This window comes from Sceloporus occidentalis, unplaced genomic scaffold, assembly GCF_023333645.1.
Source record: "Sceloporus occidentalis isolate IW3139 unplaced genomic scaffold, rSceOcc1.0.p SCAF_1, whole genome shotgun sequence".
In the NCBI taxonomy this organism is placed as follows: Eukaryota; Metazoa; Chordata; class Lepidosauria; order Squamata; family Phrynosomatidae; genus Sceloporus; species Sceloporus occidentalis.
This window is the reverse complement of record NW_028316981.1, coordinates 220,319,700-220,342,435: the sequence shown is the minus strand read 5'-3', so window position 1 is coordinate 220,342,435 and position 22,736 is coordinate 220,319,700. Positions and strand designations below refer to the sequence as shown.

At 41.5% G+C, this 22,736-nt stretch overlaps 2 protein-coding genes and 1 long non-coding RNA gene across 15 annotated transcripts in view; 1 reads left to right on the top strand and 2 right to left on the bottom strand.

Moving 5' to 3' along the window:
• LOC149323492 (basic helix-loop-helix domain-containing protein USF3-like) overlaps window positions 1-12,948 on the top strand; it is a 40,990-nt gene extending 28,042 nt beyond the window's left edge. For all 6 annotated transcript variants that reach the window (XM_089489050.1, XM_089489049.1, XM_089489052.1 and 3 more), the window contains one exon: window positions 1,134-12,948. In XM_089489050.1, coding sequence (XP_089345176.1) covers window positions 1,134-7,552 — 6,419 coding nt within the window. In that variant the 3' untranslated portion in view covers window positions 7,553-12,948. The remainder of the gene's footprint in view (window positions 1-1,133) is intronic.
• Window positions 12,870-15,365, bottom strand: LOC149323491 (uncharacterized). Its single transcript, XR_016275908.1, has 2 exons — window positions 14,241-15,365; window positions 12,870-14,004 (listed from the first exon to the last, which is right to left on the bottom strand). It is a non-coding gene; the product is annotated as an uncharacterized LOC149323491 (long non-coding RNA).
• Window positions 15,366-15,523: 158 nt separating this feature from the next.
• LOC149323490 (SID1 transmembrane family member 1-like) overlaps window positions 15,524-22,736 on the bottom strand; it is a 78,449-nt gene continuing 71,236 nt past the window's right edge. For 2 of the 8 annotated variants that reach the window (XM_089489044.1, XM_089489045.1), the window contains 2 exons: window positions 19,246-19,359; window positions 17,537-18,436 (listed from right to left, as the gene is read on the bottom strand). In XM_089489044.1, the coding sequence (XP_089345170.1) occupies window positions 18,412-18,436; window positions 19,246-19,359 (139 nt within the window). In that variant the 3' untranslated portion in view covers window positions 17,537-18,411. Of the gene's footprint in view, window positions 17,508-17,536; window positions 18,437-19,245; window positions 19,360-19,824; window positions 19,936-20,819; window positions 20,926-22,736 lie in introns of those variants that run through there. The other 6 variants (XM_089489041.1, XM_089489040.1, XM_089489042.1 and 3 more) reach the window with 6 other exon arrangements.

Sequence of the window (22,736 nt, the reverse complement as noted above, 5' to 3'; positions counted from 1 at the left end):
CAAGACAGTTAATGTGGTCTCAAACCAGATTATTTCTCCAGTGTAGATGCAGCCCAAGCCTTTTGCCTCTCTTATGCCTGAGATTTCAAAGCCCATCCCTGGCACCACAACAAACTACAAATCCCAGGATTCCATAGGATGGAGTGATGAGAGTGAAAGCAGTGTGGCAGCAGCCTAAGTGTGCTTAATGCAGATCTTAACATGGTGCCCCTCTTGCCTACAGAGTCTCACAAGACTTTTTTGTTTAACAACTTGTACCTATTAACTCCATTTCATGTCTCCTTTATTTAGTGGGGTGGAATACAGACAAAACAAGTCAAAATGAAGAAAAACCAAAGTCCCTTGAGCAAAGGGTTTGGTTGTGGAATAAGCCTCTGAAATATGCAAGAGGCAATGTTAAAATAAAGCCATGATCAATGCCCAAATGTGCTGTTTGGAATGAGGAGAGGGGGGTGGCCAGAAAGGGAAGTACATTTCCGTGATCTGTCTACGAATAATGTCAAAATGTCCTCCATTCTGATCATGCCTAAGAAACATGCATTTATATTAACATTTCTAAAAAAGCCTCAATTTTTTTGCGTGTCCTCCATTTTTAAAAAATGTGTCCTACATTTGAAAATGTTGTCCTGCATTTGTCCTACATTTGTCCTGGTTTGGAGGTCCTCACTTATGGCAACCCTATGTTTATGTTCTCTTAATATGTTAACAGCTGTTAATGTAGATAGCCTTATCAGTTCTCTGCAGCAAATGGTGTGCTTGAAGTGTGCACTCTCACTTACTCTCTGTCTCAGCCTTCCCCATTCTATGTGCAAAGATAGAGAAGGTCAGTAAACAGAAAAGTTGGGGAGATGAAACAGACCTGAACAAGGAAAAGGAGTCTCTATATGAATGTAGTGAAGTCAAGTTCAGAATGAATTAAAAATTTATCTGAAAACAGTTCAGAATAATTGCTTCGTGTGTACTACTTACCTTCTAATGAAACCTGCATCTCTGTGTACATATTAAGGAATAGATGTTGTTAGTAATTTTGTGCAGTTCTACTTGCATTTGTTACTAAAACAATTCAGTTGTAGTTATCTTTCTAAGAGTTGTTGGTCACTGGATTTTTTTGATTTTTTTAACTTGATCTGCAGCTGAAGAAATTAAAAAGCTGAGAAAACAGTTGGATGAACTTCAGAAAGAAAATGGGCGCTACATAGCATTATTGAAAGCCAATGACATTTGCCTGTATGATGATCCTACCATCCACTGGAAAGGGAATCTGAAAAATGCAAAAGTTTCTGTTGTTATCCCGAATGATCAGGGGCAAAAGAAGAAAGGAAACTTGAAAAGTGCAAATGTTTCTGTTGTCATTCCCAGCGATCAATTGCAGAAGAATATCATTGTATATTCCAATCGCAGTCAGCTCGGTGGAAGTAACCAAGGGGCTTCTGTCCAAGGAATAACTTTTAATATCAGTCCTAATTTGCAGAAGCAGACAGCAAATGTTGTTCCTGTCCAGAGAACTTGTAACCTAGTTACTCCTGTGACCATTTCAAGTATTTACTCCACAGAAATCAAGTCAGGGAGTCAAACATCAGTTTCTCCGTTGGCTTCAGCCCCACCAAATCCAGCCAAGAAAATTATAGAGCACTCTACCTCTGAGAATAAACAGAGTGTACCTGTTTGTACTACTGTTGCCAGCCCGATGAATGCCTTGCCCCTTATGAGGATACAGCCTGAAATGCAGTGTTCAACACAAGAAGAAGATATCTCCAAATCTAAAAATAGACAAGAGAGTTTTAGGGCAATTAAAGATGCAGGTGTGCCCAGCATAAGCCTTCATTCTAATGTTAATGTGAACATATCTCACTCTCATCTGGCTGATACAGCTTCTAAAGAAGATGCAAGAAGTGGGTCCCTAGAAAGCTGCGTAACTTCAGCAGCTGGTACCACTTGTAACCCATTTGCAAAACTCTCCATTCATGGAAAACCTTCCACAGAAAGGGAGATCAGTGGCAGTGGTGCACCAGCAGCATCTGCAGCAGAAAATCTGAAGCCTGTAACAGAAATTAATGCATTACCTGCTACTACCTTAGATAAGTGGCCTTTCCCCAATTCCTCCAGCATTGGCTCTCCAGGCTCAAAAAGCATAGGTAACCTGACACGAATAACCTCAGCTGGAAACACCCAGACTACCTGGACTACTTTGCAGCTAACAGGGAATACTGTTCAGCCTGTAAACCATACTCCACCTAACATCATGACAACCCTCTTAAATGAGCCAGTTAATGGGGCTAGTACTACAGCTTCAAATCCTAGCAGGGTTTTGACATCTACTACTGGGTTTAATAATCTTCAGCCTGCAGAAGAACAGACAGCTGAGCAAATTATGGTTCCTTCACTTTCCTACCCATCTTTACCTGTGCAGCCATTAGTCACTAAGGCACAGGTTATAGCACCATCTGCAGGTAGTCTTCTTTCCCTGAATTCAGCTATGCAGGTGATTCAGATGACCCAGCCAGTAGGCCAACCTGTTGCTGCATCACCTGCTAATCAAAATGTTGTTATTCTCCAGCCACCTAATGCCAGTCCCTGTCCTCCAGTGTTGAGAGCTGACCTCCCTAACCAGAGTGTTAGCCAACAAATTGTAATTATACAGACTGCTAACCCAAATGCTCTCTCACTTTTTTCTGCCCCACCTCCTGTCAGATTGCCTGTGAATGGAGCCTCTCCCTTAACAAATGCTAGCAATTCTATGCAAAATGGCTCTGGCCCTCAAATGTTTGGTGGGAAACATCTTGTTCATATTTTACCAAGGCCGCCTTCTTCTTCTTCTCCATCTTCTGGCTTAACACAAACAGTTTCAGTTGCAGTGTCTAACCAACAGGTTCCGCAGACTGTTTCTTTAAATGGGCAACTCTTTGCATTGAAGCCTGTGAAGTCCTGCTGTGGAGGTTCAGATCAAATCCCTATGCAAATTATTCAGCCTACCACCAGTGAAGATCCAAATACCAACGTTGCCCTCAATACATTTGGTGCTTTAGCTAACCTCAATCAAAGCATATCACAAATGGCTGGACAAAGCTGCCTGCAAATGTCAGTCTGTCAGCCTGTCAATCCACATGCTGTTAGCAGCCAGACCTCACCAAATAAATGTGTTCTGCTGCCAGCTACAACTGCATCACCCTCAACTACTGAGAGCTCTATATTAACCACTGTTTCACATTCAGAAAATACTTCCCCCACAAAGTCCTCTCTTGGTTTAAGTGCAAAATGGTCTAGGAAAAACCCAGGTACTAAAAAATGCTTAATGTCTTCATGTCAAATGAAGTCTTGCAAAGATTCTAATAAATTTGATAATGGGAATGTGGAAGTTTCATGTGAAAATTCAGGAAGTGACAGTTTGCTTAAAAACATGCCTGCTAATGTGTTACATAGCTTTGCCATGCAACAAACAGATAGCAGGGCCTCACCTGATGATATAAAGGTTTCTGATTCTCAATCCAAAGAGAGACTGAGAGCTGAACAAGATTTAGAATCTACTCTGTCATCTGAGCGGAATACAACTGTAGTGCCTCAGTCATTGCCCCCTGTATCATCCTCATCAGGACAGTTTGAAATAGTTGCTCCAGTTTCCACAGAGTGTGGTTCTCCACCACTTCAAATGTGCAAAGTTCAAACCCATTCTACAACAAATTCAGAATTATCAAAATCGTCAAAATGTATTCCTGTCAGCCCTTTAACACCCTCTTCTTCTGGGTCACATTTGACAATTTCTCAAGCTTCAGGGACATCTGTGACAAATGCAGGGACAAGTGTGGAGAATGTTCCCACAACAGAGGTCTCAGACATCTGCAGAGTAGAGCAAAGTTGTTCTGCTGTAATGCAGGCCACAGACTTGTTAGAAGAACAAGGCCTAACCAAAATGTTATCTGATTTTAGTAAAGTGGGGGAAGTTGTACAAAAAAACTTTTCAGTTGAAGTGGAGCATCCTGGTTTTTGCACCCAAGGGACTAAATCAATTATAGACTCAAGTGATGAGTTGACAGGGAAGGAGGAGGGCCTCTTGCTGATGAATACTGAGGAAGAGAATCTTGCACAGTCTCATTCTTGCACCTCTGAACAGGAGGCTGTCACGGGTAATGGGCAAGCGGACTCTCCCATGTCAACTAGTTCAGGCAGCAGTTGTGGCTTCTCAGTTGCATCCATGTTGCCAGAAACCTGTAGGGAGAGTGTGTCCAACAGCACTTTGGTGAATACATGTAACAGCTGCACATTTTCAGAGCAAACAGATATTGTTGCAATGGCAGCAAGAGCAATTTTTGACCAAGAGACACTTGTAAAAGAAACAGGAACTCCTGCTCCCAAAGCTGATGTTGTGGGAAGAGAGCAGTCGTTGAAATCCCACACAACTAAAAACACAGACCAAACAGAAACACCACCAAGCAATTTTAGTACTCAGAATTCGGTGCACATAAACATTGATAGATCAGCAGAAAAACAAAGCTGTTCTGTGGGTGTAGAAATGTCCAGCACAGATTTGCAAATCTCGACCCCCCAGTCTTCAAGCACATCCACTCTTAGTGTCAACAATCTCATACACCAAAGCTGCATCATTCATCCTGCTGTGAGCTGCTCAGGTTTACCCTCACCTTCAAGCCAAGCCACTGTTCCTCTGACTCAGTCCATACCTACTAATTCATATATGAGTCAATCTCCAGGCCATTCTCCAGTGCTGATGACAGACTATGCTTCAGAACAGCTGACTGCTCTACGAACCAGCACCATGCAGGTACCTCTGATGCGTGAGCTACACTTGAAACAGCAGGGCCAGGGAAACCGCAAAGACTCAGCAAAGCGTGCAGTTCAAGATGATCACCTGCTTTCCACATCAAAGAGACAGAAACAGTGCCAGACAGCACCTCTGCAACTAGAAGGTTTGCTCAACCAAACATCTGATGATATTGCAGATCAAAATCAAATCCTTGTCAATCAGATTCCCCCCAACTCTTCCAATCTTGCAGTGTCAGTAAGTAGTCAAGGGCATAGTGATGGCCATAGGTTATTTCCAAGCAGTAATTTTGTGTCACCTGCTCTGAGGCAACCAGAGGTTCAGTGTAATTCTCAACCTTCTGTCTCAGATCAGGCAGGGCAGCACCTGCAGCCTATTCAGCATGTTCCCACTCAAGGCATGACTCATCTTCATAGTAACCATCCCTACATAAAGCACCAACAACAGCAGCAGCAGCAACAACAGACTGGACAGTTAAGAGAGAGACATCAGTTGTATCAACTCCAGCATCACATTTCTCATGCAGAAACCTCTGTCCACACTCAAGCCCACATTGTCCACCAGCAAAGAGTAATGCATCAAGAAGTGCAAATGCAAAAGAAAAGAAATCTTATCCAAGCAGCCCAGCCCACCACACTTACTTTACAACAAAAGCATCATGGAAATGACCAACCACGGTCAAAGAGTAGCCAACCTCACTCCCATCACCCACAAATTCAGCAGATGCAGCAGCACTATGCATCTTCCCAGCCTGAAAAGAGCTGTGAGAACCCTACCACAAGCAGAACTCACCATAGTCATCCTCAGAGCCACCTGAATCAAGACATTCTTCATCAGCAGCCACCAGATGTGGGCAACAGGCAGTCAAGCTCTGGAGTTTCTTCAGAACATGTGTCAGGACACAGTCAAATGCAGAGACTTATGACTTCCAGGGCTTTGGAGCAGCAGATGGTGTCCCAACCCAGTATTGTTACCAGACCATCAGATATGACTTGTATTCCCCACAGGCAAGAAAGGAATAGAGTTAGTAGCTACTCAGCAGAGGCGCTTATTGGGAAGTCCTCTTCTAATTCAGAGCATAGGCTAGGGATAGCCATTCAGAGTTCAAGGCCTTCAGAGCATCTTGAGATGAGAAATTTCATTGATGTGTCTAGGAATAAAGGATTGGTAATGCAGAATATGCAGGGCCGCATGTCTGTAGACCATACAGTTGGGTCAGATGTTCAAAGGCTTTCTGAGTGCCAAACATTCAAGGCAAATGGCACAAACCAACAGCCCACAAGCAGTTTTGATGTGCAGTCATCAAGAAACAGTGAAACAGGTAATTCCATGCCTTCTCTCAGAGGTATGCAGACACAGGCTTTTCGAATTGCCCACAATGCTGGTCTACCTATTGACAGACAGAAGAGGTTGCCCTACCAGACAGTTCAGAGCATTTCATCAGGAAATGCTCTTCCTCCTGTCAGGGATAATGAAAACACATGCCACCAAGGCTTCATGCAGAGTTTACTTGTCTCTCATCTTGGAGATCAAGCCAATGGGAACCAAAGACCCATTTCAGAGCATCAGAGAAATTCACAGTGTACTACTTCTTCGAATGTTGAATATAATTGTCCCCCTGCAAGAGATGGTATTCCCATTCGAAGAGAAGGTGATGGCCAGAATAGGGAAAGCTATGACATGTCTCTCGTTACTATTAATAGTCGGAACAATTCATTAAATATTCCTTTTTCAAGTTCTGGAGATATTCAGGGTCGCAACTCAAGCCCCAATATTTCTGTTCAGAAATCCAATTCCATGCGAATGACAGAGAGTCATGGGACAAAGGGTCACATGAACACTCCAGTTTCTGGCAATGTTCATGGGGTTGTCCGGCCTCCTCTCCACCATCCACCTGTCTCTCGTGGGAATGCTGACCAAGTCCCGCCATCCATTCGTCAACCAGGTTCTTCAGCTACTCAGCGGTCAAGGCATCCTCTGCAGGACAATGTGAGTTCTAAAATACGCCAGCCCGAAAGGAATCGTTCTGGCAATCAAAGGCATGGCAGTGTGTTTGATCCTAGTCTTCCTCACCTTCCTTTGGCTGCCAGTGGCAGTATGATCCTTGGACGGCAACAACCTGCCCTAGAAAAGAGAAGCAGCATTATGCGATTCATGTCTGAGGGAGCACAAGTGTCTAATGAAAGTGCAGCTCCTGATCAGCAGTCTCTCTCTCAAAACTTTGGGTTCTCTTTTATTCCTGAGAGTGGAATGAATCCCCCAATAAATGCCAATACATCATTCATTCCACCTGTAACTCAATCCAGTGCTACTCGAACTCCAGCCCTGATTCCAGTAGATCCTCAGAATACATTGCCATCCTTTTATCCCCCATATTCTCCTGCCCACCCCACCCTGTCCAATGACATTTCACTACCTTACTTTTCTAATCAAATGTTTTCTAATCCAAGCACAGAGAAGCCTAATAGTGGGGCCTTAAATAATCGGTTTGGGTCTATCTTGTCTCCTCCCAGACCAGTTGGTTTTGCCCAACCAAGTTTTCCCCTTTTGGCGGACATGCCTCCAATGCACATGGCCAATTCCTCACATTTATCCAATTTTAATTTGACTTCTTTATTTCCGGAAATAGCTACAGCTCTTCCTTCAGACGGTTCAGCAATCTCACCTTTGCTGTCAATAACAAATACTTCTGCTTCTGACACTTCCAAGCAATCGTCGAACCGGCCTGCTCATAACATAAGCCATATTCTTGGTCATGATTGCAGTTCAGCTGTATGAAATGTGGAGTTCAAATGACAGTGTGTCTGTACATAATGCATTTTGTGTATATATTTGGCGTTGTTATCCCAGAAGCATTACTGTTTGTGAGAAATACTTATTCCTGGGCAGGTGCTTCTCAGTTCATACATCTCCCTCTTGTTACCTATGAGTGCCTATCTCAGCATTCACTAGTAAGAATAACACTCTGATCTCTCATAACAGCATACACTTCAGATAGTTTTAGACTATCACCCCCGTGCCAAGATCAGGTCTGTGCAAAATAGGACCTGGGAAGCAATGTCTTTGAGAAGTGGCATTTTTTTTTATCTTTAGGATATACCATTTGCTTACAATGTGTATCATTAAGGACCACAACCATACCTCTTGGGAACAAAACTTTTGAATCATTTGATGGCTTCTTGTGATTAAAGTTTGTTGCCTATCTTGGTGTACATGTGTAAAGTTTAATGCCATGCTTAATGTTGGAGGAGCCGAGTGAAAAGCATGAAATGGAGAAGGCTGCTTTTCTTCTGAAACAGAGTTTTAAAATAGAGTACACATTAGTGGTTTTTCCATTCCTTTAGACATGGCTGTCACTGGTTTATAAGCTGTGATCTTTCTCAGGTATCCACTTTTGTTTCTTGCTTAGCACTTTCTTAAGCAGGGTGTGAGGATCTTCCTTTTTAAAAAACAATATTGACTTTCTTTACTTCCCCCCAGATTATCTGTTGTAACACAAGAAGTATTAATATAAAAATAGTATGCTAGGAATGTTGGGTGGTACTGTCAGCAAATATAAAAGGAATATTAAATACTAATTTAAATTGATTACTTTGCACTTAGATAGCACCTTCTTAGTAACCCAGAGTCTCTTTATGGTGAGAGAGGATGGCATCCATGATGGTTCAAGCACTTGACAAACTGAAATTATCTTGGTTGGATGAGTTGTGAGGGAAGATTAAAAATGTCACTTAGAAACTGATTGGTTAAAAAAACAAACTAAACACTAATTGATTACTTAATATACAAGTAATATGTGAGTATTTCTCTTATTAGTATAAACATTGTCATGCAGACCTTGTTTAAATCAAACAGCAATATTGTCTACTTCCATTTCCATCTCTGTAGCTTGACTATGATGGTGGCAGGCCTCAGTCTGAGCAGTTTCCTTGGTTGATAGAAAACTTCTTTTACTTCATTTTCTCCAGTGGATAGTCAGGTCTTTTACCTGTGATCAGACAGTCTTAGTGTCTTGTAGATGTAATTTTCTTCACTGTGAGGTAGAATACAGACAGAGAAACTTGAACAGGTATATTTTATCGCTAGTGCTTACTAAATGGATGATATTTCAGCATGAATCTGCCTTGGAACAGTGGTTCATTGATAAGCTCTTTGACAGCATCACACATGGTAAGCACACAAGTTGTAGAACTTACTTTTTAATAAGAACTGGATTTTAAAGAAGAAGTCTGAAGTGCTTAGCCTAGCCAGCATTAGGAATAGCCATCAACTCAGCTTTCTAAGAGCTGTGTGCCTCAAATTGTAAGTTAACTTTCCAATATTTGTTGTGGCACGTATGGTAACAGAACAGTTTTTGTGACCCTGCAAGCTAAATGCCTGAAGCATTTTCAAAACTGATCTGTCAAACGCATTCCTTCTTTTTGTCCTACAGTGCAAGTGCCCAGAACTACTTCAAAACTCAGTGTGTTGGCAGTCCCTTGGCATGTATTCTTCATGGAATCAGTGTGTGGAGATATGTCATCACTGGGTGTCCAGACTCCAGTTAGAACTGCTGAGCCCAATCTTGATCAGGGTTTGTTCTTCGCATAGGGGGATGTGTTGTGGTCATTCAGGGCTGTTCAGCCTGGACCCCTTTTGAGTTTCTTTGCAAGAGCATGTGTTACAAATAACACTCTGATTTCTCTGACATGGTATATGATATAAAAGTTGTAGCAGAGAAATTGATTTCATGTTTACTCTGTTCAAAAGTGCAGAATGATTATTTTGAAAGGGCACCCTAATTGTTGCTGCAGGAGGCATTTATGTGCAGCCATCAGCTAACCATGGCTTCCTAACACTATAGATACAAAAGCAAGTGACCAATCTTTTTGTTTTCTGTCAGCTGCTTATTTTGCTTTGGAGATGAGAAAACACTTGACAGAGATGGATTATGTCAATGAGAAAACAGTTGATAGAGATGGATTATGCTTTGTATTTTCCCACCCAATAATGTGAGCTCCTTAAAGAATTAGCACCTGATTATTTCTTGAAAAAGAAATCATGGCAGTTCTTATCATTGATAAGAAATTTAGTTCACATCTACTGTGTTAGTATTCAGGTAATTTTATAAAATCAAGTCAAATTAGTTCTAAAGAGATGACTGACATGTCTTACACTCCATAAACTTTTTTGACTAGGACACAGAAATGTTTCCTACATGTTCAACAGTTGTCTTTGACAGTTGTCCCCCTATAATATAGAGATGTGCTGTTGTTTTTCTTGAGTGATTTTTGTGGTTTAGAAACCGGAAGCATGATCTGAATTACCCTTAAAAAAGTTAAACCTTCCATGAGTTTCAGTGATATCCCCAAATGTTTTCCCCGCTATATAATAGCATATTATCCTGTTGCTTTAGAGGAAACGTAGGTGTTTCTAGAATTTGGCTCAGTGCAGAAGTGTGGGAAATGCGCTTTCTAGGCAATTGAGGTAGAGTTCTCCCAGTGAAAATTGAGGGTGACTGTTGCATCTGTTGCACATTTTCACTCTGGTAGGTTGGACCCAGAGAATCTTTTGCAGGTGTGGATAGAACTGACCGTTCCCTCCCTCCTGGTTACCCACAAAGAAGCCTCTGAAGAGGGTGGGCTTTGAAACAGTAGTATGAACACTGGAAGCTGGACAACTTCCACACAGACTTATTTTTGGGCAGTCTCCCGCCTCCCTAAACTCCCCATACCACAGCCCCACCCCATTAAGCAGGATCTTCCAAACCTTGTAGAGGGAAGAGGCTTTTCAGTGGGCCTTTAGCAAGAGGGGCAAGGTTGCTCCTTTGGACATCGCTAATGTTTGTATTAATTTCAATATCAGTGTGAAAAAATTTTCCTTTAAAAAAGTCAGAATTGCCATACACAGAGATCTCTTTCTGTTACATTGGCCCCATATAGACAGGCCAAAATAAAGCTGCTTCGAGTCACTTTGGAGGTATGCTGTTTAAATGATACATGCGTCCTAAGAGTCCGGAAGCTGCTGCTCCAGTCCTTAGGACTGTAGCGTGGCTTTGGCATGGCTTCTGGCCTCTTAGGACGCATGCATCATTTAAACAACATACCTCCAAAGTGACCCGAAGCAGCTTTATTTTGGCCTGTCTGTATGGGGTCATTATTTGGCCTTAAGGACTGAAGATTGTCCTTTATGGAAATGATAATGTTGTGCCTTGTCTGTGCAATAGCATTTCCTCCACTGCTGATTACTATGAAGCTTTACAGTTTAACCTTGTTGTCCTTCCTCCCATTAGTTGGTTAATGCTGTATAGTGAACAGGGGAACGGCTTCCCATTTCTTATGGTAAAGGATTTCATTCTCTCAGAGTCATACTTTATAAGAACTCAACTGGATGTTTAAATGATATGTAATAGATTCAAAGAGGGAGATGTGACTTGTGCAAATCATATGGACAGTAAGAGAAATGTTAGAATGTGACATTTTTAGTACTGTAAATTCTGACATAAAAGATAGTTTCTATGCAAAAGGTTTTAGGACTCCTCAAATTCCTGTTCAGATCCCCTGTAAATTGTTAGCATATCCCTGGCATACAGATGAAAGAGAAATGCTCAGCTTTTAAACCACCATGAAAAAAGAACCTGTTTTCTCTTCTCTTTTGAGCCAAAAGAATTTCTTCTCGACTCCTAAGCTTTTTGCTAGGTTCTTCCTTTGCATCAGGCCTGGGAAACCTATGGGACCCCAGATGTTGTTGAGACCTACCGCCCATCTGATCCAACTAGCTTGGCCAGGGGAAATGGTATGATGTAGCTTATCAGCATCTGGAGGGCCATCCCCTGTACCACGCTATCAAGAGGCCTCAGGTCCACAAATGGTAGCGTCTGTGTGACATTCTCCACAGTGATTTATATTAATCACTTTCCTGGCATCACTTTTTCTGATTTAAAAAAATTAAAACTTTAAACTTTCAGTATACACATGTGGCATACGCTGAGAGACAATTCTCTGTGAGCTTTATTTGTATTAACTCTTAACTAGGGCTTTCTGGAGATACAGGTATAGTGTATGTGTAGCCACTGTACCTCTGTTCTAAGAGACATGCTTAAGGTCTGTCTCGATGTTGCTGGCAGTGGCAGTTTTGCTATTGATGGGGATTCTCTTTAGCTGGAGATGGTTACCCTCTACCAAAAGGCCCAGGAGAACAAAGGAATATCTTTTGGAAATCCCTGTTGAAGTCTGCAGATTCAGCCATACCTTCCTTCCTTATTTCAAGCAGCAGTGCTCTTCACTAAAAAGCAAAGAAAAAACCATTTTGCAGAATGCCCTGAGCAGGTCGACTTCCTCACTTAGAAAGTTACGTGTGTGTGCATCTTTACCGCCCTATTTGACCTATCGCCTCCCAGCTTTCTAACCTCCAGTTTTGTGAACTTAACTAAGATTGTTTGTGTTAGGTAACTGTGTCACGCTTTTTTTCCTTATCAGCACTGATGTAAGCAAATGCTTCTAATCACTTAAGAAGATACGTGAAACATTAGGAACTTGATAAATTTATAGGTCTCATGGAATGCTGACTTCTGGATACATGCAGAACTGAACTGTTCTCCTCACTAGCAACCGTGTTGCAGTAGTGAGTTGCATGTCAATCTAGAAGCTCTAGGGTTGTATAGGTGAGTTGCACTTCGTTTCTTCTGGGAACAAGCAGCCAGGCCTAGTTTTTAAAATTGAATCAGGTAAGCAGAAATGGGCGCCATGCAGCATGATAGCTTATCTGTTTCTACCCTGTGGCAAATGTTTATCTCCAAACCTTGCTGTCCTGTCCAGTTCCCTTAACTATGTAACAGAGTGCTCTATGCTCACCTTTATTTTGAATTGAACAAATGCATTATCTTGATTTGTACCACAGGTTTTCTGTTGTTCATCTTGTTAAAATCAAAATACTATTTATGACCCCTCCCCAGGTTCTCCAAATCCTGATAAAGAAATGTGTAATGACACTTGTCAGGAACATAACTTATTATTGTAAATAAGATTTTGTTCCGTTTATTTTGACATCTTTTTATAACTTCATTACATTCTTATGTAAATATTCCCAACAGTGATTTTAATGAAAAATTGTCAGATTTTTTTATTGTGTAACATTTTATTGAATGTAAACAATGTATAGATACAAACAAAATAGTATTTTATTTTAAAAATATACATTTTGTGTGGTTTCATTTTTTGACGATATACATACTTCTTAGTTCTTCTTCTCCTTCCAGGAAAAAAACACAGCGTATCAGCCTATGCTTAAATCCTATATATATATAGAATTGCACTCAAAAGATTATACATTTGTAAATTCAGAGAAATGTAAAGAATTTCAAGCCAAGAAATGTCATTTCTGGTTTTCCACTAATTTTAATTTCTTTGCCAGGATGGATAGGTACATTGATCCATGTAAAACAGTCGCTGCTTTCAAGAAAGCTTACATACAGTATTTACAATGGTATCCATAGCATATACCTTCTGTCCATCAATACTGCTGCTGGTGGTGGATGTTACCTGCCAGAAATACTGGCAACTGCTCTGGAGATCTTGACCAAAAGAAGTCTTATTTGGCTAAGTTTTGGAACAAATCCCCCAGACAGCTTGAATCTCCATTTTTAAAAAGAGATGATGATTATAGGCCCTGAACAAACAGGCACCCAAGAATATACTCTGTACGTACTAGGGTTGTCTGGGGGCATCTCTTTTAGACGCCCGCAACCCTAGTATGTACAAAATGGTGGCGCCTTGTTCATCCATTTTGACATAATGGATGCCTAGCGTCCGCATGTCACATCGCCCAGGTGACATCGCGAGTGCGCCAATGGCGCACTGCAGCATCACTTGCGCACCGCAAAAAGATTTTTGCGGCTTCTTTTTCCGCTGCCGGGAAGCCTTGCCGTTTGGAGGCTTAGGCTTCCTGCCGGCGGAAATGGAGACAGTGGCAGACCACCCTTTTAGGGAGGTCTGTATCCTGCCAATTATTTATTTATATAGCACCACTGAAGTATGTGATACTTCACAGACTAAAGCTTTGGTTCCCCCTGCTCTTCTGCTTCCCATTTGAGGAATGAAGGGAGGGCAGGAGGACAAATGAAGGTGGATGCATGTGTGAGAAGAAGGGGAAGGATGTCAGTATTCTTAAGGTAGGCTTAGATACTTACTGTAGGGTGGATGGGAATACTGAGGGAACAGTACTTTGCACAGAGTTTCTGGTACCAATATAAACTATGGCCTGTTACAGACAGCCAAAATAAAGCTGCTTCGAGTCACTTTGGAGGTATGCTGTTTAAATGATTCATGCATTCTAAGAGTCCAGAAGCCACACCAAAGCCATGCTCCAGTCCTAAGGACTGGAGTGCAGCTTTGGTGCAGCTTCCAGACTCTTAGGACACATGCATCATTGAAACACCATACCTCCAAAGTGACTCGAAGCAGCTTTATTTTGGCTGTCTGTATAGGGCCTGAGTGAGGCTCTTTCCAATTCATAAGCATTAGCGTTGTGAATTACATAAAGAGATTATTTTTAATGGAGTTGTTATCAAGTGTGGGGACTAACAGCGTGAGGTCATTCCTTTCTCAGCCCGATACCAGATTTATGCAGCAGGTTGGCTGAGAAGAGTTTCTACATTCTATATGGCTGTTGAGGGATGTGGACTCCCCATGGAATTTGTGCTATAATAATGGGGAGAAAGTGGGTATGGATGTTTCCTTTAAATACCTGCAAAGCAATCGCATCTGACCCTGAAGTGCATGCAAAATTCCAATAACTGGTATTAGACTAATGTCCTTTTTCCAGGTAGGGAGCTTTTGCAGTTGGTATGTGTTGACTGCTGTCAACAGGAGAAAGACCAAATATTTTTAAAGGTTCAACTGATACTACTTCAAATAATTACTACAAGCCTGTATTAATTACAGCAAAACATACTTTTATTCAAAAAGATATATGGTGCCCTGCTACACACACACACACACACCTGTGCTTAAACAATAAAGCAGGTAGGAATGAAGCAGTGTCTCACTTCAGCCTTTCCTCTCCATTTTAGGTTTCGTAAGCAGTCACCAATAGCAACATTCAAAAGGATTTAGTAATGATTTAAAGGCAAATAACCTGGAATCATAACAGTGCAATACATTCCATTGCCTCTGTCTTTGAGAGAACCAAATCTCATCAAAGAGACTTGTTTTTGTGCAAATTCATTATTTTTTAGGCTAGACTTAACCATCGCAGTTACAAATGCTTAATCTAGAGTTACTTAATTGTAACTACAGTGCCCCTCCCATAGATACCAAAATCCATGGATGCTCAAGTACCATTAAATATAATGGCATAATAAAATGGTGTCCCTCCTATAAAATGGCAAAATCAAGGTTTACTTTTGGGCATTTATATTTCAATATTTTAAAGCCATGGGTGCTTGAATCTGTGGATACGGAGGGTTGACTGTAATTTGTATTCACTATCCCTGCTTATTCACAATTGTGGGCAATAATGTAAGGAATATGTAAAAGTTCCCCAATTCTGCTTTTGAGGGTTCAGTGTGAACAATCTAAGGCCTGTTACAGACTGCCAAAATAAAGCTGCTTTGGGTCTCTTTGGAGGTATGCTGTTTAAATGATGCATGCATCCTAAGAATCCGGAAGCTGCACCAAAGCTGCACTCCGGTGCTTAGGAATGGAGTGTGGCTTTGGCGCAACCTCCGGATTCTTAGGATGCATGCATCATTTAAATATCATACCTCCAAAGAGACCCAAAGCAGCTTTATTTTGGCAGTCTGTAACAGGCCCGTGTTTGTTTTCCTGTTGTTTCTAACCCTCTCCAGCCATCAATCTGTGCGAGGAGGAATCCTCAATTGGCATACTGGAGATTGTTGGCAAGATGTGGGTGGAAAAGTTAGCCTTCTGTGTCCCAGTTAACTGGGGAACAGGCCTCCACTGCTTACAGCAGTTGCTGCCCAGGATTGGGAGACAGTTTGGGACAGGAGCTGCTGTTTAGTTAAGTATACCTATATGTGATTCTAACTAATCTAGAATCTGAGCTTTGATTCATATTTCATCTTTCTTCTATTGAATCTTATTGTAGGTTCCCAAAAAGAGCAGACCCAAATCTTGATCAACCAACATTTGAGTCAGTGGGTCATCGCTCATTCTTTTTACATTTCATCATTTCAAAATCAAAAGGACAATAAAAGCACATTCTCAAAGAAGTTCAAGAGTGGGGATGCAGATAAACATAATAAAGCTATATTATGCTGGTGATATCTTCTCCATTATTCCCATGTCAGGTTGGTCTAGTCTATATATATATGGATCCATGGGAATTTTACCCTTGTTAAATCAAAATGGATTTTCCCAGTATTTCAAATGACCTTCCTGTGAGCTCCATAGAGATCCTGCTGTTTATCTTTTTTGAAGCTGGCTGATAAGCAAATGTGAGAAGGAAAATGTGCTTTGAACTATCACGGTCAGTTTGATGGGAACGCTTGGTACGGGGAAGAAAGGAGGGGTAATCCTGAGAATGGGAATGTTTTGGTTTAAAGATAAATGGGGGTCAGCGTGCAAGAACGTTTGAATTGCTGTGTGATTCTAATATACACAATATTAAATTGCCTGAGTCCTGAAAACATGGTTATGCTGTGAACAACTTTATTTTCTGAATAAAGTTTTCTGAACAGCTGGAGCTCGTGCTTCTGAACTGAAGTTAGGTAGTATATGACAATTGCCTAACTTTATGTAACCACTATAGTTGCATAGCTAAGTAGTGTCTCCCAGCTTCTCCGCCCCACTTTATTTAATGGGTAGTAGCCTCTGTGAAGGACAAGTACTGTTTCCCTCTCAATTAGGAAGAAGCTGACCAATCCTTCCACTCCCTCCAGCACAACTGCCAGACCTAGGCTCCCTGTCACAGTTCCCCCATGCTCCTGAGATGGCTGGCAGGAAGGTGGTGGGAACACCAGTTGGCTGCTTTCCAGTCTACAGGGAAACAGAGCCTGGCACTACAAGCAGCCCAGAAAATTGGTTTGGGGGATTTTCACAGTCCATAGAGAATAAGTAGGGATTGTGAATACAAACCAGGTTATTCATAACTATCTTAATGAATTTCAGCTATAGAGTTCTTGTCAGCCTGCACGATGCATGCAACATAAACTAGAGAAGCCAAGCTCTGCTGTACAAATACAGGGCCTAGCAAGAGACTCAAAAACTGAGAACCAAATAAGATACCCTGGAAAACAGTTCAGGGAGATCTGCAAACACCTCAGGATTCAGATTATCTCCTTTATATACCAGTAGTTTGGCTAACAGACTGATCCAGCTAGGGGCAAGATTTATTTTGCCCTCTTCAGGTTTTCCTAGACCAGTGATGGCGAACCTATGGCACGCGTGCCAGAGGTGGCACTCCGAGCCCTCTCTGTGGGCACATGTGCTGTCACCCCAGCTCAGGTTTTGCCAGAGTTTGTTACTAGAAAGCCAGAGGGACATGGCACTTTGCAATAAATAAGTGGGTTCTGGGTTGCAGTTTAGGCAGTCGACCTCTAAAAGGTTCACCATCACTGTTTTAGACTCTAGTTACTCAAGTAAGCTTCTTTCCAATTCAGTCTTGGTGCTCTGTTCCAGCTAACAACACAAGTGTGTTTCAGTGGCAGCATCAAAATAAAAAATGCTATGGTTCAGAACACAGGTATCTTGTCTCTCCGCACAGAATCCAAGTCATCATCCAGAGTGAGAAGGACCTAGAGGAAAAATGGAAAACATTCCAGTATCTCTTTTTAAAGGTTTTCTTAATTAGCCCCTTAGGTTGCCAGAAATTTCACTCACCAATGTTGCAGTCTCTGACAAAATGAATCTTCTCCCTATTTGTAGCTGATGCCCAGTAAAAGTAGATTGGTGTGTGTTTGTGTGTGGACTTACAATCAATAGTATCACAGTCATGACTAAGTGGTAATCATGAATACAGAACAGTTATCTAGATTTACTGATACCTAACTGTTCCGCATTCATGATGGCTACTTAGTCATGACTGTGAAACTGTTGTCATGATTGCAGTCTCTCCCAACCTACTTACCAGGCATCTGCTGCATTGGGAATAGAAAGGCCATTCTGCTGGCCATAGGAGTACATGTGCATGGCATTTCTGTCAGGTTTGGGGGGCTGTATGGCCTCCAAGTAGCTGGTTCAGAATACTGGTCTTCTGGAACTCAAGGTGGTTTGAGCTAAATAGTTATGTAAGCAATAGTTTTCTGCATACACGTTTGCATGCAGGGTGATAAAATGAAGCCTTGCCTGACTTCCTTGCCAGCTGGGAACGGAACCATTCTGTTTCCTCAGATTCTGTTCTCGCTGTAGCCTCTTGTCCTAAGTACAAAGTCTATCACATGTAGTGGCACTCGCCTGTCTCTAAAGGCCACCCATAATTTTTAGTGATCTATGCAGTCAAATAGTCAAAATCCACAAAATAGTGATACCTTTAATGGGTCAACCAAAATGCATAAAATATATGCCAAAAGCTTTCAAAGCTCCATTGGCTTCTTCACCATGCAAAAATAATGCAGGAGCAAAAAATTGACAGTGTTACTCCCAGGCCTGCCTTTTTTCAAGATGTTGCTGGTGTTGTTCTGAGGATGTTGTTCTGAGTATCTATGCAGGTGGGCCACTCCTCCTCCTATTTAAAAGTCCAGGAAATTTAAATTCTATTAGCAAAACAAAAATGTATTTCCTGTTAGATTCAGGATGTCTCATGTCCTTTGTGAAGTGTCTTTCTCTCACTGCAGGACCCAAGGTACTTTACCACATGACTTAAAATAAAATAATGGATAATTTAGCCAAGTTGTATCTAGTTCTCAATCAAGGCCTTTGGAGTCACAGTCCATAAGCGTTTCTAGCATAGGCACTTTTCAGGAATCCAAGGGAAATCTCTTCACTACGGGGCCATTCAGGTTACCTTTGGCTTTGAATGGGATTGCCGAAGTGCTCCACTTGAAAAGAACACCAGAAACATGGCTAGTAAACTTCTGTCTGAAATAGTGTCCTTTCAAAATATGAAGCATGAATTTGGTGGTGGTCATGACTAACTTCCTGTGTCGATCTGGGGTCCCTTTATGTATGTGTAAAATCAGTGGCTCCTAGTTAAAGATATATGGCAGTTCCAGGCCCAGAGGCAGCGTGTTTGAAAAGACTGTAAAGAAGATTGGGACTATGGCCCATAGGTCCTGCTTTGGGGCTTCCTGAGGGGTCTTGTTGGACTTTCTCTGAAACAGGATGCAGGGCTAGAAAGGGTTTTGATATGATCCAACAGGCAGTCTCTTAGGATTTGATTTAAGCTTGGCTATGATTTCGGTTTGCAGACTCATGGAAGCAAAATAAGTCTTAATGTATTGCATAGAGATATACAGTGTGCTATGACATGGAACCATATGTAGGAAGAAATCTATCTGATATGGCTTTGTTGGGAGACAATAGGGAATGCCTCACCAAGAAGGAGAAGAACAGGGCAGCTGCAGAGAGGAAGTGCCAGACATCATGATCATCGAAGAATTCCAGGAGGATACATGGGCGGTTTTTCTCTCGGGATTCTGCTGGAGTTTCCTGAAGAAAAGAGAGGAACAGCCAGTCATTTCTATGTGTCTCCTAAATATTCTATACCTGTAAAGCTGACTGAAACTTGAAATGTGATAGCACTATCTGTCTACCTCAGAAGCAAAATGCAGCACCAAAAGCACAGTTGTTGAAAAACAACAACCAGATGCAGTTTATTTTTCAGATGGTGCTCATGTGTCCAGATATCTTGAACGTACGCTCTGTCAAATCCCCTCAGGTTGCATGAAACTGGAGCTACATGAAAGCATACTCACTAACCCGGTCTTAAAGCAAACAGATTTTAGATCCTAGAATAGTTTATAATATGAAAGTACTCCAGGGTATCCCTGACTGAGCACCCATAGAACAGTCATTTGGGTCCCTCCTAGGAGAAAGGCAGGATATAAACAAGATTTGAAAAAATTTCAGCAGCAAGAGGGGCGGGGGGGAGAGAGAGAAAGGCAATAAACTTACCTCCCAGCTGCTCAGGTTTTGGAAGAAGAAATAAAGGGCTGTAGCCCAAACCACAGCAGTGGCCACAATACAGAAAAGGGGAAGGGGCAGAAGCCTCTCTGAGCTGCGGAGCTAGAAAAAGAAAAGCCATAAAGTAATCATTACAGTAATGCAGTAATGATATTTGAGTGGGCACTTCACTGGAACCTGGAATTATTGGTACACACACTTGAAGCCCAAATCTCAGGCCATCCAGCTCTCCTGGGCTCTTCTTCACATTGGAGGGTGAAAAAAATCGGTGTGTGTGTGTTTTACTCTGTATTCCTTTATTGTAGCTATACTCCTCTAGCCCCTCGTAGTTTAGTCAGTAGTACGGTTTCAGCACCTGTGATGTCCCTCCCTCCCTCCCTCCTTTTTTTATTTTGAGAGGAAGCTTGCATTGAACTGTGCAGTTGTTTTTCAGAAAACTGCACAGTTCCAAGTAAAACTGCATGTTTTTCACTGTGAATGCTTTATATTAAAATAATGACCTGTTACAGACTGCCAAAATAAAGCTGCTTCGGGTCCCTTTGGAGATATGCTATTTAAATGATGCATGGGTCCTAAGAGTCCGGAGGTCGCACCAAAGCCACACTCCATTCCTAAGCACTGGAGTGCAGCTTTGGTGCAGCTTCCGGATTCTTAGGACCCATGCATCATTTAAATAGCATATCTCCAAAGGGACCTGAAGCAGCTTTATTTTGGCAGTCTGTAACAGGCAAATGTGTTCTGTGTGGGGTACAGACTCTTTCTTCGTAAAAGCAAAACAGAACTAATCAGCATCCAGCCCATGGTCTCTCAACACTGTGGACTCAAATCCAGGAGGTTACATTTATCGTGACCCATGTGTCGACACAACATGATCAGAACTCTGAGAAGAAGCTTGTACAAAAATCAATTTTCCAAACCTCCAACTGAAATATGATGGATAAATATTTTTAAAACACAAAAAAGGAACATTTTCAAGCACCTCCTACCTTCATGATGACATAAAAGGCAAGATACAACAGAAGATTACAGATAAAGATGCCCAGCAAGTAGGAGGCAAAGTCCTTCGGCCGATATACCAATCCAAAAATGGCACTGAGAAAGAGGAAGGACAAAAGAGCCTTTGTAATCCAAGATATACACACACAAAACCATGTCCTGCTCTTCTGGATTCATTTGTGTAGAAAAATCTATTAAACTTCTTATGTAATCACACTTTTAGTCATTTAGAAAACAAAACCAAATTGTTTTAATTACAGTCATTATAAAACATCTTGCAGACCCATCTGACCGAAAGACAATTTAGGGCACATCCAGACTGAAAAGCCCCAAATTTTGTTCCTGTTATTTCAGATTTTATCCTGGCTTAAAATAAACTGACCTGATATAAAAAGCCTCTGATCATACCAGGACCTGAAAAAATATTCTGGGATAAATAAAATGTGTATAGATCTCCAAAATAAAACTGGAAAGAACAGCAACAAAAGTTGTGATTTTCTGGTCATACTAATCAATGTGGTTGCACTCTAAGTTTAGGAATCGAGTAAACCCCGAATCCTACAAGGATTTGTTAGAAAAGTGGTAATGCTTTCTGATAAGTGTCCTACAAACACTTCTGTTGTACATTCACTTGAGAGGTTTATTGTTACGTGAATAAGTGAAAGGATCTTGATTATGGCCTGTTACAGACTGTCAAAATAAAGCTGCTTCGGGTCTCTTTGGAGGTATGCTGTTTAAATGATGCATGCCTCCTAAGAATCTGGAAGCTGCACCAAAGCTGCCCTCCAGTGCTTAGGAATGGAGTGTGGCTTTGGCGCGACCTCCGGACTCTTAGGACCCATGCATCATTTAAACAGCATACCTCCAAAGAGACCCGAAGCAGCTTTATTTTGGCAGTCTGTAACAGGCCTACGTCCTCCAAGTCACTGAAGCAGAAAGGATTTTAGGAGAAACTGTAACATCCATTATACACCCCAGACACAGGCTAAGCTAACACACATTTTGAGGAGGCAGATATGAAAGGGATATTTGAAACCCTTTGAATCTCTGTAGTAATAAAGAGGTATAATCTATTTTAGGGGAATAGACTAAACAGGAAAGGAGCGTTATACATTCAGGATGTGTATAACTGTGAAGAGATCCATGACTTAAATCCTGGAAGCCAAGCTGCAGGCATCTAGGTAAAAATTAAGGGGGAGAGAAACAAAAGGGATGTGGTGGTGGTGGTGGTCTACTACAGACCTCCAAGCCAAACTGAGGACTTGAATGAAGCCTTCCTGGAACAGATGACCACACATTCAGAAAGGAGAGCTGTAGTAGTACGTAATGAGGAATTTCAACTGTCCTGGTATTTGCTGGAAGTCAAACTCTGCTGGAAATTTAAGGTCCAACAAATTCCTCACAAAGAAAGGAGAAGCCATGCATAGGCATGCATTCTAGACTAAGAAAGCTAATGCCAGTAAACTTAGGGAATTAGTCATAGCAATGCCATGGTCAGCAATACTAACAGAGAAGAAAGTGCATGAGGGATGGGAGTTTCTTAAAAGTCAGATATTGAAGGCACAATTTCAAACAGTTCCAATGAGGAGGAAAAATGAGAGGTGTCTAAAGAAACCAGAACGGATGTTTAAATAATTTCAAACTTAGCTAAGACTCAAAATGGACATGTACAAGAAATGGAAAATGGGGGGAATAGTCAAAGAAGAATGCAAACAAATAGCTAGCATGTGTAGGGTAAAGTCAGAACAGCTAAAGCACAAAATGAGCTCAGGCTTGCTTGAGAGGTTAAAAATAAAAAAGACTTTTTTGGTTATGCCCATAGCAAAAGGAAGAAGAAGGAAATGGTAATATCTCTGCATGGAGATGGTGAAACACTAACAGAACAGAGAAGAGGCAAAGCTACTCAA